The following is a 15,564-nucleotide window of genomic DNA, read 5'->3' as shown; positions in this document are numbered from 1 at the left end:
GTGCAAAAAATGCTGCTAATAACCCAATTTGCGGGATTCACTATTTGTGGTGAAACAACAGTGGAAGTTTTGCGGTGTTGCAATTAAAAGCCAATTTTCACGCTGCATTGGGCGTAACAGAGCCAATAAGCGTTCGATCGAGCGTGTGTGCGGTGGCGGCCCTTGCACTTGTTTTTGTTGCAAAAGTGCAGCGCGTTAGTGTGAGTGAGTTGCAGAAAATCGATACAGGAGCATTTGAAAAGTTGCTCCGCTGCTCTGTTGCATGCCGCGTGTTATAGGGGGTGTACTTGGGATGATAATGTGCGCTCCGAGTTATGGTACAGTGTGTAATTAATTTTGCTTTGTTGGTGGCGCCGACCGACTCACCTTTATTCTTGGTTTCAACGGGATCTGAAACAAAACGGAAGATGATTAAGTGTTAAATTGCATATTCCTGTTGCTGCAGGCGCGCGGCGTGTTTGCGCAATATAACACCAGGCCTAATGTTACACAAAGTTACGCGACGGGCGAGAGAGCACCTGCTAACTACTCAAACTGCACTCGAACGACTTTGTGCTCTTCGGAAAAGCATAAAAACTAACAGCGAGCTGCATTTTACTCTGGTGCTTTGCCGGTAGTTGAGTTTGATGGACAAGTTAGAATAGAATGCGCCGTCAAGAAGGAGGTTTGACGTAATTTTCAACTAATAATAAGTTTGCTGAGCTCTATGAAGGAAGGATGATTTTAAAATTCTGCACTAATATTCTAAAATCTTTTTCTATTTGATTCTACCAAGGAAAATTTATGAATATCGAAATATAAAGTAATGATTGCAGTTTTTTCCTTTTAATTGGTTTTTTTCTTTTTAAAGCCAAAAAACTTTTTGAAGATCACAATATACTAAAATATAATAAATAATTTTTGAGTTGAATCATTATTGAATCCAACAAAACAATTTCATTAACAGAAATAAAAATTTCTAGATGAACTGAATTTTTCAAATTAAACAGAACTGTTAGATAAATAAATAGTATTTTTCAGACATTATTTTAAAGTTTGATCTAACAATAAATTTCATCATAAAAGGAAAGACGAAAAACACAATAAAATAAAGTTTTGTTTGCACGTTTTGATTTAAAGCTCATTTCCAAATTTGGCTGAGAATTTGTGATCTTTTCAATTTTATTTATTGATTGATTTAAAAGTGAAAGTGTTAATCTAAAGGTAAACCTACCTGGTAGCCTTTTAGTAACTACTTGAGTGGTTGTAGATGGTGGGATTGTAGAAGGTGGCGAAGACGCTGGAAAATAGTGCAAAAGTTTTAAATGGCAGAAGGGGCCGGCCAGAGAGGAGCAACAGCTTTAATAAAGCCATTGCTCGGCGCTATTTATATTGAAAAGAGAATTAGGCGAGCAAGTTTTGACTTGACCCCCGCTCTGGTAAGCGGATTTGGGAGAGTTCGTCTGCTTCGAATGGAAAGCGGGCGGGCGAACACACAAGAAATAAAGGAAGAAAGGGCCTGAGTAGGAGGAACGCACCGAGGCGAAAAATGCAAAGCAAAGTACACACAGCGGAGAAGCAGCAAGCTCATCAGAAATAAAGAAAGAAAAAAACGGAAACAATTGCTGGCAAAGTTTGCAAAGCGAACGAAAAAATCAAGGTACTATAAAATCAGGCGAACCAGGCAGGTATAGGTCTTTCATAAGCATTTGTTCTACTTCGAGAGAGCGAAAAATTATCACCAATTTCTACTTTTGGACAAAAACAAAGAAAACTCTCTGCAAGATCTAATCAAACAGAAACTTATTGGCCATTTCGGACGGTGGTGGTGCGCGAAATCGGCACGAAAACAAACCCATTCCACGACAGGGACGGGCGGGCCAGAGAATTATTCATAAAGTTTACCACTTGTAACATCATTCGGACATAAAAATCCAACGACTCCGATTTTTGGCACCGCTCCAGAGCGAACAAATCGCGGGGGAAGAAAAAGAGAAAGAGAGAGACAGACGACGTCGTACCTTTTGCCTTTTTTGCTTATAAATCAAAGTCTCGGAGGATAAAAAGCGAAACGGCGAAAAACGGGCGAGACAATTTATTAATTTCCAGAGCTGATGCTTTTTTTCCACGAACGAAAATTTTAATTAAGTTAAAAGTCCTAATAAAAGCTGGAGGCGCGGCGACGCTCGGGGATAAAAACAATCGTTGCCTGCGCGACTCGGAGAGCCGAGGCAAAAACAGGGGGAAAGGTGGCGCCAGCAAACTGTCTTCTCGGCCCAGATCGGCGCCTAACCTTCTGCCGTTAGTTCGTTGCTCTCTTTCTCTCTCTCTTTTCTCCCCGTGCACAATCAGATATTTATGGGGGCCGAGCTGGTCGGACTTACTGTAGAGGCGAATGTTGCCATCTGTTTCGCCGCGCGGATTCTTGGCCACGCACTTGTACGTGCCCTGGTCGCGCTCGCTGATCTTGTGGATGGTGAGTCGCATGTGCGTCTTGTACGTCGGAGGACCCACCGTGTTCTCCGAGTGGTACTTGGCGCTCTCGTGGATCATGTTGCCGTCCTCGCGCGTCCAGTAGTTCAGTGAAGTCGGATGCGCCTCCGTGAAGCACTCGAGGGTCACGCTGAACCCGATCGGCGCGCCTACTAATTGATGCGGGATCCACAACATCGGTGGGACTAAAACACAAAAAATTTGCAGTTGTTAATGTTCAATTTTAATTAAGTTTTAGTTAATGATTTAAAATTTAAAACAATTTTAATTAATTTTTTTTCTCATTTAACTTTTTGAAATATTTATTACATTTATGTTTTTAAGTGTCTTTATAATCTTTTATTTGATTTCCGCAGATTTCTTGGTTGACTTTGAATGTTTGAAAAATAATGCTATTTGATAAAAAAAAATTAATATTTTTTGTTTATATAACTGCTCCTCTAACCAAAATCCATTAGTTTACATTGAAGAACAAATTTGTTGGCTGTTCCCCTGTGAGGTTGCGGTTGCATCTTCATTTATTATTATATATATGATTGATTGATTACTTAATTTGCGTGGATTTCATTAAAATAATATATAAATATAAAATAATTTCTAGTAAATGGAAAGTTGATGAAACAAAAAATTAGTATTAAGTGAGTCATGGTTTAATATTAACTTAATTGTTATTACAAAATTAACTAATTTTTTTTTCAGTTGTTAATAAAAGTACTAAAATAATCTAATATTAAGGATATTATTCCAACAAGAGATTGAGGCATTTAATTAGAAAATAGCTGATTTTATTGTTAGTTAAATTATTCTTATCTTGAGCACTAATTGTAAGAACGTATCAATTTTGATAAAAAAAATGACACTAGATATAGTTGCGAATATGCATTGAATTCAGATAGTCTGTTTTCAGCCTTCCTTCAACGCAAACTTCTCCAGCGGAAATGGGTCAATATAATTTTACAACAGCACTAGAGGATTGTGATTATTAAAATAGTTGCGTCTCTCACGCGCTGCAATGCACTATTAGTCCGTCTCTCTGCGTGTCTGGAAAGTGAAATGTACATGCGAAAATTTATCGAGCGCAACGGCGGCACCGACTTTGCATAGGAGAGACGAAAGAAATTCCGCACTCTTTAAAAGCCTCGCAGCGGCGGCAGCGAAGAAGAGATTTTTAATTTCCTGATGCAGTAATAAAGAATTCCTTTGATCTTTCCTCCTTAAGAAGCTGCCAAAAATTATATATTATACAATAATGTTATTAAATTTCATTCTTGCACGGGTGTTTAAAGCTGAATTTCATGAAAATTTTCGGAAAATGATAAGTTTTGTGCAAATAATAATGTTTGATATGTAATTTCGGTGATGGAACTCAAGTTATGAGCCAAAGAAAACGGCCAAGAACACTCACAATCAACGCTGACTTTGATCCTTTTGCTGACCGTGGGCGGCACTCCATTTGAAGCGATGCAAAGGTAGGCGCCCATGTCCAGCCGGCTGATTCGAGTCAACTCCAACACTTCGCCCTCGTACTCGATCACTGCAACACACATTTCACCAATGATCAAACGCGAAATGCTCAAGAGCCGTTCTCAAAATATACCTGAGTGCGACTTGTTGAGGTTGATCTTGTTGCCGTCGTCTCTTTTCCAGCGCACGCTGGGCGACGGTGACCCCGTGGCCACGCAGGTCAAGGTCACGTTTGCCTGCTCGCGAACGATGACGTCCGTGCTGCTGAGAGCGTCATCGATATTTGGCGGCACTGAAACAAATCGAGCAAACCAAAAATTTATTTATGTCCTGATCTTTAAAAAGAAACGCGATATAACTTCGTATCTATTCACAGATTGTTTAAATATAATATATAAATATTTCATCACACGATATTTGAATGATTGTAGGTGGTTTCTGTTGAGGCTGAGATCAGGTTTGCAAAGTCCAAAAATATACTTCTGCATTGTCAATGAAGTGCGTGGGATTCAGTAGTTTGAATCACATTTCAAAAGACATATATTATGAATGGATAATATAATTTGTAATCTTGTATGATTAAAAAATATTTGTTTCGTATATCTGTACTTGCTTCTCAAATAGAAAGGTCTAAACAAATTTTAAACAAAACATTTAAAATTTTTAATTCAAAAGTAAAATCAATAGAATTTTAAATAATTTATAAATATTTTAATTTTTCTTTAATGTTTTATGACTATACTTCATATAATTTAAAACTATTTATTTTGTAAATTTATTTGTCAGCTTTAAAGAAAATATGTCCTGATTAAAACTACCTAAAATTAAGGTTATTATAAAATAATTTTCATCTATATAAATGTATCTAGTTCCATTACTTTTGATCAAAGTTTTCCATGAAGAAATTGAAGTTTTTCTGTAGTGCCTGGAACGCCTGGCAAATCTTCATTTGTTTATTGAAGTTGTAATGTAAACAAATATAGAAAGATTAGAAGATTAGCTATTTATTGAGCAAAATGAACTAGTATTATTCAATTCTGTACATGGTTGAATGATTCAAATGTGCTTAATAAGAGATGAAGAAAGTGAAAAAATTATAACACTATAATAATTTAATGTTAGTTGAAATTAAAAAAAAAAAAAAAATGCTAGCAGGTTTACCTAACCTCACGAAGTTGCAATTATTTGTAAACCTAAATTTAAATTAAAAAACTTCATAGTTTACATACATAAATAAAATACAGCAAATTTTGTACAACCCAAAAAGAAAATTTTGTCATTTCACTGTAAATATATTGTGTGATAACAAGAAATAATTATTTGAACCAAAGAATTTGTAATTTAAATAAATAAATACAATTCGTGTTATTTATTTAAATATTTTGCTATTTTTGTCCTGGCTGACACCAGCAAAGGTCGATGCGCTGGTTGGCAACACTCACATCCGATTTGCGTGCAGACCGCGCAAAAAAAATGATATAATTCCTTATAAAAAATGTACAAATTCGTCTGGGATGTGCTGGCGGCGGATGGGAGGGTTGGTTGCCTCGGGCCGATCGATTTGGTCCCACGGGCGTAGTAAAATCACGGCAGTTGGCTTCAATTGCGCGCCGCATTGTGAGAGGTGTGCGTTGCCGGTTGCATCATCGCCCCTGCTCTCTGCCAGCAATAAAATAGAATCGGCGTATACACGCAGCGCCCGCTTGCCGCCGATATTTATGGTTTCATTTATTATTCAATCTGTCATCACAAATGAATTGTTAAAACGCGGGCCCGTGGCCACCGCCACCGGAGCGATTAATATTGTTTCCCGGCAAAAATCGGCCTCTCGCTGATGGCACGCGCGGCGGTAAATGGCCAATCAACTCACTTCTAGTGCTTGTTACACGTTCATTATTCATTCCTCATTGTGTCATTTAATTGACTTTTGCTTTTTCATCAATCGGCCGCGGTGAGAGCAATCACCGGCTCAAAAGCGGTTTTGATTATGTATCAGCCGAGAGGTTTGCTGAAAAGCCATCAATCTGGGAAAAGCACCCTCGGTAAAATCATAATATTACACATTTTTTTTTTTTAAATACGGAATTTAGTTTAGTATTTTGTTCTCCATTGAAGATAAATTTGAAAATAGCACATCTGATTAATCATCAAAAATATTAATAAATTAAAAAATAAAAATACTAAAATAAATTACTAGAATTTCTATAGAAGAGTGCTTTAACATCAATTCAGACTGAAATGGAAAAAAGGAAAAAATTCTGAAATAAATAAACATGACCATTCACGCAAAGAAAAATAAAAGGAACCACGCAAGATCCGACGATACAATATAATTTTACATTATTTTACAATCATGAAAATTTTTTATTAAACAAGACAACAACAATAACGTAATGATTTATAGTCGACATTAATAACTGATAACGTAAAACATGAAATCAAGTTGATATCTATGGCCTGCTTAGATGGAAGAAACGAGTTGAAAAGACAAATACTTATTTAATTTGCAAACAATAAGAATCCTTCAGTAGTAAAATCTTGATTTTACTAAAAAACTATAGTTTGAAAACTCTGCTATATAAAAGAAATAATTTTTTCCGTTGAAAATCTTTTATTAGTTAGTTTAAGCGAATATAGTTTATTTCAATGCCATTGTATTCAACAGATCCAACAGTTTTGCACCGACGAAAGAGTTTGATCCAATTTGATCCAACAGTTTTGCACCGACGGAAGAGTTTGATCCAATTTGATCCAACAGTTTTGCACCGACGGAAGAGTTTGATCCAATTTGATCAAACAGTTTAGCACCGACGGAAGAGTTTGATCCAATTTGATCAAACAGTTTTGCACCGACGGAAGAGTTTGATCCAATTTGATCAAACAGTTTTGCACCGACGGAAGAGTTTGATCCAATTTGATCAAACAGTTTTGCACCGACGAAAGAGTTTGATCCAATTTGATCAAACAGTTTTGCACCGACGAAAGATTTTGATCCAATTTGATCAAACAGTTTTGCACCTAGGGAAGAGTTTGATCCAATTTGATCAAACAGTTTTGCACCGACGAAAGAGTTTGATCCATTTGATCAAACAGTTTTGCACCTAGGGAAGAGTTTGATCCAATTTGATCAAACAGTTTTGCACCGACGAAAGAGTTTGATCCAATTTGATCAAACAGTTTTGCACCGACGAAAGAGTTTGATCCAATTTGATCAAACAGTTTTGCACCGACGGAAGAGTTTGATCCAATTTGATCAAACAGTTTTGCACCGACGGAAGAGTTTGATCCAATTTGATCCAACAGTTTTGCACCTAGGGAAGAGTTTGATCCAATTTGATCCAACAGTTTTGCACCGACGGAAGAGTTTGATCCAATTTGATCAAACAGTTTAGCACCGACGGAAGAGTTTGATCCAATTTGATCAAACAGTTTTGCACCGACGGAAGAGTTTGATCCAATTTGATCCAACAGTTTTGCACCTAGGGAAGAGTTTGATCCAATTTGATCCAACAGTTTTGCACCGACGGAAGAGTTTGATCCAATTTGATCAAACAGTTTTGCACCGACGAAAGAGTTTGATCCAATTTGATCAAACAGTTTTGCACCGACGGAAGAGTTTGATCCAATTTGATCAAACAGTTTTGCACCGACGGAAGAGTTTGATCCAATTTGATCCAACAGTTTTGCACCGACGGAAGAGTTTGATCCAATTTGATCAAACAGTTTTGCACCGACGAAAGAGTTTGATCCAATTTGATCAAACAGTTTTGCACCGACGAAAGAGTTTGATCCAATTTGATCAAACAGTTTTGCACCGACGGAAGAGTTTGATCCAATTTGATCAAACAGTTTTGCACCGACGGAAGAGTTTGATCCAATTTGATCCAACAGTTTTGCACCTAGGGAAGAGTTTGATCCAATTTGATCCAACAGTTTTGCACCGACGGAAGAGTTTGATCCAATTTGATCAAACAGTTTAGCACCGACGGAAGAGTTTGATCCAATTTGATCAAACAGTTTTGCACCGACGGAAGAGTTTGATCCAATTTGATCCAACAGTTTTGCACCTAGGGAAGAGTTTGATCCAATTTGATCCAACAGTTTTGCACCGACGGAAGAGTTTGATCCAATTTGATCAAACAGTTTTGCACCGACGAAAGAGTTTGATCCAATTTGATCAAACAGTTTTGCACCGACGGAAGAGTTTGATCCAATTTGATCAAACAGTTTTGCACCTAGGGAAGAGTTTGATCCAATTTGATCCAACAGTTTTGCACCGACGGAAGAGTTTGATCCAATTTGATCAAACAGTTTTGCACCGACGAAAGAGTTTGATCCAATTTGATCAAACAGTTTTGCACCGACGGAAGAGTTTGATCCAATTTGATCAAACAGTTTTGCACCGACGGAAGAGTTTGATCCAATTTGATCCAACAGTTTTGCACCTAGGGAAGAGTTTGATCCAATTTGATCAAACAGTTTTGCACCGACGAAAGAGTTTGATCCAATTTGATCAAACAGTTTTGCACCGACGGAAGAGTTTGATCCAATTTGATCAAACAGTTTTGCACCTAGGGAAGAGTTTGATCCAATTTGATCCAACAGTTTTGCACCGACGGAAGAGTTTGATCCAATTTGATCAAACAGTTTAGCACCGACGGAAGAGTTTGATCCAATTTGATCAAACAGTTTTGCACCGACGGAAGAGTTTGATCCAATTTGATCAAACAGTTTTGCACCGACGAAAGAGTTTGATCCAATTTGATCCAACAGTACTGCTGGTAGTGCCGGCACTGCTGGTAGTGCCGGCATGTTGAGCATGTTGAGGATCTTTTAAGAATCGGGTGATTTGATTTTAGCGTGGCTTAAATGTTTGTCCCGCGTTGAGGGTGCTACGAAAAGTTATCACCATTGACTTGGGGATAAAAAATTGCGGCGGGATTAAAAATATTTTTCCCAGGACGGTGGTTTAAATTTAATCCCTTTAGTTTTATCTCGGGATATCTTTTATTCCGGGAGAGCTAAGTCTATTAAATCTCCCCCAATGTGATTGAAAATACTCAGGTTTTTCACCATAGCCGTAAATATGATCGTTTTTATCAAACTTTTGATGATTGACGCAATTTTTAATAGCAGTGCTTTAAATAATTAATTATTTTTCTTCGCATTTGAAAGGAAATGGTGTAATGGGGGATATTACCATCATAATAGTCATCCCGAAATATAACATTGCTGTTAACATTATCATTTCATTATGTTAAATTATCCTCCTCATATTTTTCATCCATTTAAAATATTCCCTGCAACTATATTATAAAATTAAAAAAAGTTTTAATCAGCTCATTTTTCTCACTCGTGAATATCTAAGTAAACAACAAACGCGAAAACAGACGACGTTTATTCGGAGTCAACGCCACCCTCTTTCTTCCCCGTCGCTTTGCAAAGAGCACGGCAGTGGAAATAATCTCGATAGGCGACGGCGGCTGCAAACAAAGGAGGCGTCGTCGTCGTCGTCCGATTAAGAGGAGCTTTGGGTGTTACAAATAACCAAAGTTTGCGCGGCATTCACATTCAAATTGCCAGCTAAGTGGCATTGTTTCAACCTGCAGAACGCATTCAGCTCTCGGATGCGACTGCAAAAATCTTGCGACGAGTGAATACGCAAATGTGTGGGCAAGGAAGGGTTCACAAACACGTATGTACATTTTAATGATGTCACCTGGCTCTATTCAGCGGCGCCTGAAAGGCGGCACCAGATTCCTCTTGCCATTGAACCGCATCCAGCGGCAACATTGATGCACCCCATTCACCGGCGGCGACCGCATTTCTGCGAGAGGGTTTGCTTGTGCCGCCGGGAATTTCTTCTTTTTCCCTTTTTTGCTCTTTTCCCCTTCTCGTTTCAGCCTCCACTTTTCAGCCGACGGTCTAATTTATTGTCGCCGAACGACGCGCGAGCAATTAAGTTTTAATGGAGAGCAGAGGTACCTCGGCCACGCTCTCTTGATTCTGAAGATGGCTTGTGTGTGTATGTAATTGGTGTCATGCGTTTAATTGGACTCATTAGGCGATGCACCGTGCCAACACCGAGACTACGCCGCGAGGGCGAATGCCAGAGGTTGCAAATCGTGTGAGTCGATTGAACGATTTTATGCTGGAAAATATTTTAGAGCAAAATATATTTTAATAATTTCATTAAATCATTATTTATTTAGAATATCTAAATTGTATGTCGTGTAAATTTAATTAAATCAACTATGAGTAAAACAAAAAATTAAATTAACATTTTATTTTATTTTTAAATCTGATTTTGAAAAATGAAATTGTTCACAGAGGCACTACGACAAACAAAAAGTTTGCTTCTATTTCTAGATCTAAAAGACCGCAGTTGAACTTGGTTCAAGACTTGGTTACGTACTTCTAAACTTCTTTCATTTTGTTCTAACTAATTCTTAAAATAAACATTATTAAAAAAAAAATGTTTTATTCTGATTTAACAAATTTAAGAATAATATTTACTTTTTGTACAATCTATTTCATTATTCCAGAGATTTAGAATTTTCCTTTTATTTTAACATACTCTCATGCAGCGATTCATCGTAAATATAAATGATTGATTTGATACTATCACTAAGCAAATTTAATGAGAAACACAACAATTTCAGTGATGTAATGTTTTTGGCTGAAAACGATGACTTTTGAATTAAAATTGATTTTTCTTTTGACAATAAATGACGTCAATAATTTTTTAGAAAAGGAACTCGGATTTCAAATAATTTTTTTATTCGTTTGTTTTTAGTTTTAGAAGAATTAAAAAGAAAAAAACTACTTGCTAAAAAATTGTTTTATTGTGCTAACGTTAGTTTACAATGATTTTGGAGATTATTGGAATTGGAAAAAAAATGTATGATTACACAATAAATTTTTCCATTAAACACCTATTTTACTTTTAAATTAATTGTAAGATCATTTATTCTGCGTGGATTTATAACTATAATATAAATTTCATACTTGATTTAATTAAAGTACTTGGCTCTCGAATATACTTGTGCTATATGTAGTATTTTTTTATCTTGTTTTGATTAATGATGCCGACTCTGTGTAGTCAATATTTCGCTCATTAAACACGCAACTGAAGCGGAAAGTCCGGCGCAAAGTCCTTTCTCTGAACTTGGGCAACTTTCGCTTCAGTTCGTTTGACTCGCATTTCATTTGACAAATCAAAGTCTGTTTTTCTTTGCAGGGGTTCACTTTCTCTGTATATATAAAAAAAAAGAGTGCTTAATTTCTGCAGTGCAGAGGAAGAGAGGAAAATAAGTTAGATTGGCACTCGTCGTTTCCTCCTCCGCTGAAGTAGCAGCAAAAATTTCGATTCACAAAATAGTTTTCAAGAAGCCAATTAAGGAAGCGAAGTTGGCGAAAGCAAATTAATAACGAGACAGTGAGGAGGAATTTTTCAACTCGAAAGTTCATTCCAGCATGAAGTACTCGGCTATCCTTTTCACCACGGCGATGGGGTGAGCACGGGGGTGGCACGCCGGCTCTCGCTCGACAGGGTACGTATGTATTTTTTTTTTTCGTTTCGCAGAAGAGGGGCAGGGAAAAGCGAGCCGAAAAAGAAAAGAATCGAATGCGCCTTTGCGGATGTTGCTCACGCCTGTCATATAAACCACACGCAAAGCATATAAATGAAAAACCATAAAAGCGAGCGGCGGAGACTATCGTCGCGCGGATTATCAAGTCTGCGGTGGTGTAAGTCGTCCTGCCTCCCACTCACCTGTCAATAAAGAAGAGGGAAAAACACGAATCGAATTTCTCCCAGACTATTATTTTCAAATTTCGATCGATACGCGCTCAGATTTACGTAATCTCGTTTTATATCCAATTTTTCTTCCTTCCACCTGTGCGGTGCGTGGGACGGCAGCAAATCCTGGACTTGGAAGTCTTTAAAAAATTTTTAATAAATTAAGGAACATTCGGTTTTAGGCAGATTGCCACATAAATGATTATCAAAAAATTGATTCTTTAAAAAAAGTTTAAAATTAAATAAATTTGAAGAAAACTTCCTTCTTTATTTACCTTCCAAATTTTTCAAATAAACATCTCTAAAGCTATTTTCTCTCCGTTCAGTCAAGCACTAAAGCCAAAAACAGATCAAACATCCTACCCGTATCACTTTAGCGCTTCTTATCATCGGTGTGTGCGTTGCCCATTTCGCAACAAACACATAAGAAAACAGTTGCAAATGTAGGCGGAAATAAATCCTGTTGCCGTGTCGAGTGCGTGCGCCATAAAACGGTCGTCGTTCGTCATCAAACGGAGACCAAGTCGTGCGAGAGCATGAATTTCGGTCTGTTTTGCGCTGTTTATGCAGCACACACACCAAATGTACTTACTTTGCTACTAGCACACGTCGCCAAGTGCAAACATGGCGTGCAAGGCAGAGAGCGAGAAAGAGAGACAGAGGGAGAAACACGCCTGTTTGACTTGTTCGTAATGATTTTGCTCCGCGAATTGTTAATGTTTGGCTTTTAATCCAGTTATTTATTACTGACGTCGACGCAGAGAGAGAACGAGGGGGTCTGGAGCGTGACACGATCTGCTCTCCGTCCGCACCCTCTGTGCTCTTCTTCTATAATACCGTCGTCGTGTGTGTCTGTCTCATTGTCATGCATTACATGACCTTTTACGGCAGCATCACAAAGGAATAAAAATTTATTTTGAATACAGCCGGAGGAGATTTTATCACAGAAAGCCCAGCTGCCGCGTCGAAAGAAGAAGGAACATCTTTGCCGGATAGTAATAAAACCAAAACATTATACTTGGCCCTTCTTATTCTTTATTTTCGACGACATTTATATTATTACGAAACGATTCCCTTGCGGAATTTAAATTTGCTGAGCCTGTATTAAATATAGAAAAATGCTACACCCGGAACGTGCGCCATTAAAACTGCATTCGCGCCGCAGGATAAATTTTTAATTCACCCCCGTCCTCGCGCGCGCAGATTTCATTTAAGGCCGTGATGGTAGGCCGGCAACTTTTTACGCCTAGGGGAGAAAGGACCTCGGCCGGCTTCGCGCTCCACTCGGGAGGGTTGAAGTTCAATAATTGTCAAAGAAATTTCCACCGATGCGCCCCGAGCGAAACTTTTTCCGACAATATATGCACTGGGCTTCGGCAAGTTCAAACTTTTCACCAATGGGCTTCGACAAATTCAGTGTTTGCGGCTTTATAATTAATAAGTTCATGAATTTTTTAGTGCTTCCGGTAAGCCTCTTTAATTAACAACGTAATTATGTTAATTTATTTCATAATAAAATAGCAAATGTTATCAAAATTAGATTGGCACCGAGAAATCTTTTTAATTTAATTTTCTATAATTCTGACTATCTCTGCAAATGGTATAATTGTAATGGCGAATTTAAAATTAAAACCATTTTTATTCTACTTCTTTTTAAAAAAGATGATTTTTGAGGCACTTTTCAGGATTTTTTGAAAGTTTTTTTTCGTAGGATGTTAACTTTTACTGTTGGTAATAATTGACAAAATTATTTTTATTATATTTTATCTGAAAATCTCATTGTCAGCACAAGATAGTATTTTTTTTTTGTGAACTTTGAAAATCTACGTTGTCATAGAATCAGGAAAACTGGTCCTGTTTTTACACGATTTTAAATGAATCGTTGGTGTTGGTATACTTCCCACTTCCCTGCATGTTTTAACTGGAAAGGTCAAAGTATGCAAAACTAGTTTTTGGCAAAAAAATTTACTCTTTTCCTTTTTGCCGTTACAGCGAATTCGTCCCACTTTACATTTACACCCACGAGCTTTCCGAGCGGTTCCATAATGTCAAGAAGTCGCGTGTGTGAATGTGCGCGCGGGGAAGTTAATGTGTTTTCCACCCTCGTTATTCCATGCACTCACCGACTACGTGGAGGTATCCGAACTGCGTCTTGGCTTGCACGGTGTTGATTTGACACATGTATCTGCCCTTGTCTTCCTCCTGCACGTTGTTGATGTGCAGAAACCATGTTCTGTGCTTATCGTGCGAAACCGAGATGCGCGGATTCCTGGTGATGACGTGGTTGTGCACCGTCAGGATTGCCGACTGCTCAAAGTGCATCCACGCAACCTGAAACACAATTTTGTTAACTATAGTTATTTCTTAATTCCCTAAGCTGTTTCTATGCAAACAATTAATAAACAATACTGAAGCAAGAATTTTTTTAAATTTTAAATATGTAAAAATGTTCACTAATAATATTTTCTTATTGCAATTCAAAGGTCTGAACCTCAGAGAAATCAAAATCATAATTATAAAATGGAATGTAACAGTTGTACTGCCAATGAAATGTAAGAATAATTATTTAAATCTTTTAATTTTCAGTCTTGACTGGTGATAATAAATAATCTTTTTAGTTGATCTGAATTTGAATTTAATAATGTTTTATCATCTTTATTTGGCCTATAATTTAAATTTAAAAGTAAAATATGCGTACAAAATTTATATTGTTTTAAAAATATATTCAATAAATTTAATATTAAATAATTAGAGTAAAAAATTCTAATTATATGCTTGCTGATCAAGTGATCATTATAAAAGAATTTAAAATTATTATAAAATACTTTCTGACCTATTTTGTTTTACTTGAAGTGTTGCCGTTTATTCCTCTTTAGAGTAATTGGTTTTCACGCTTTATGACCTGATTTGTGAATAAACACACAGTTTTGCTAATATTTTAGAAATAACACACAGGAAAGTGTGAAATATCTAAAAGAAGATCCTTCGTTCTGACGAATTTATCACATTTAAATTTAAAAAATCATATTTCTAATAATAATTTGAAATGATTAACTATGAACGGTCTGATTTTGTGACAAATTACAATGGAACATTCGCCTGAATAGAGAGATTCCAGCAAAGCTGTCACTTTTTCCACTTGAACAAAAATCCAAATGCGAGCCGTTTTTGCGCGAAGAGAGCACGACAACTGTTAGCGCGGCGGATGCTGCGGCGGGCGAGGGCTGCTTTTTGCGTGCGGCTAAATATGACATCTGTTACCCGGCGTTTTCTCTCTTGCGCGCGCCCTAATATACAATATTGCGGTGACGACGACGACGGGAGCACGCCGAAATTTCCATTTGATAAATTTTATTCGCCGGCTCTTTTGTGCGACGCGTCAGACGCGCCAGAGGAGCAGAAAATACTACTTTTTGGTTTTGTGCAAAGAGACGCGCAGGAAATCAGTCGTCGCTACCAAAGTACGTAGAAATGCTGTGCGTGAGTGACGCGCGGCTGCCGAAGAAGCAGCCGACGCCGGTGGAGGCCAAATTGTGTACAGGGTGTGGGGGTAAAAGTTTTTCTCGCTGCAGCTTATTTCATTTGCTCCTTTAGCGGGGCCATAAAGGCGCAGGCGAAAAAAGACGAAGATGAAAGCGCACGAACGAACGAACGAGAGTGAGTGAGTTTTCTGGCTTCATTCTGTTTGTGCCGACCTGGGGCCGAAGGTTGACGCAAAATTCGAGAGGTTCCCCAAACTCTTGAAAACATCAAGAGTCCCTTTGCTGCTCGATATGGGCACAAGAGTTTGAGAGATTTTCAATACGTTTGATTTTATAGATTGAAAA

The 15,564-nt window shown here is 37.6% G+C and overlaps 1 protein-coding gene across 3 annotated transcripts in view; it reads right to left on the bottom strand.

Annotated features, from left to right (window-relative positions):
• The window catches only part of LOC132204357 (neurotrimin-like), a 113,598-nt gene that overhangs the window by 6,308 nt on the left and 91,726 nt on the right, over window positions 1-15,564 (bottom strand). For 2 of the 3 annotated variants that reach the window (XM_059632847.1, XM_059632829.1), the window contains 6 exons: window positions 13,861-14,068; window positions 4,070-4,228; window positions 3,878-4,006; window positions 2,364-2,657; window positions 1,214-1,279; window positions 367-390 (listed from right to left, as the gene is read on the bottom strand). In XM_059632847.1, the coding sequence (XP_059488830.1) occupies window positions 367-390; window positions 1,214-1,279; window positions 2,364-2,657; window positions 3,878-4,006; window positions 4,070-4,228; window positions 13,861-14,059 (871 nt within the window). In that variant the 5' untranslated portion in view covers window positions 14,060-14,068. The remainder of the gene's footprint in view (window positions 1-366; window positions 391-1,213; window positions 1,280-2,363; window positions 2,658-3,877; window positions 4,007-4,069; window positions 4,229-13,860; window positions 14,069-15,564) is intronic. The other variant, XM_059632838.1, reaches the window with a different exon arrangement.

Source organism: Neocloeon triangulifer, unplaced genomic scaffold, assembly GCF_031216515.1.
Source record: "Neocloeon triangulifer isolate White Clay Creek 2 clone unplaced genomic scaffold, ASM3121651v1 ptg000002l, whole genome shotgun sequence".
NCBI lineage: Eukaryota > Metazoa > Arthropoda > Insecta > Ephemeroptera > Baetidae > Neocloeon > Neocloeon triangulifer.
Note: the sequence above shows the minus strand (reverse complement) of the source record. Positions and strands in the feature narration are given on the sequence as shown.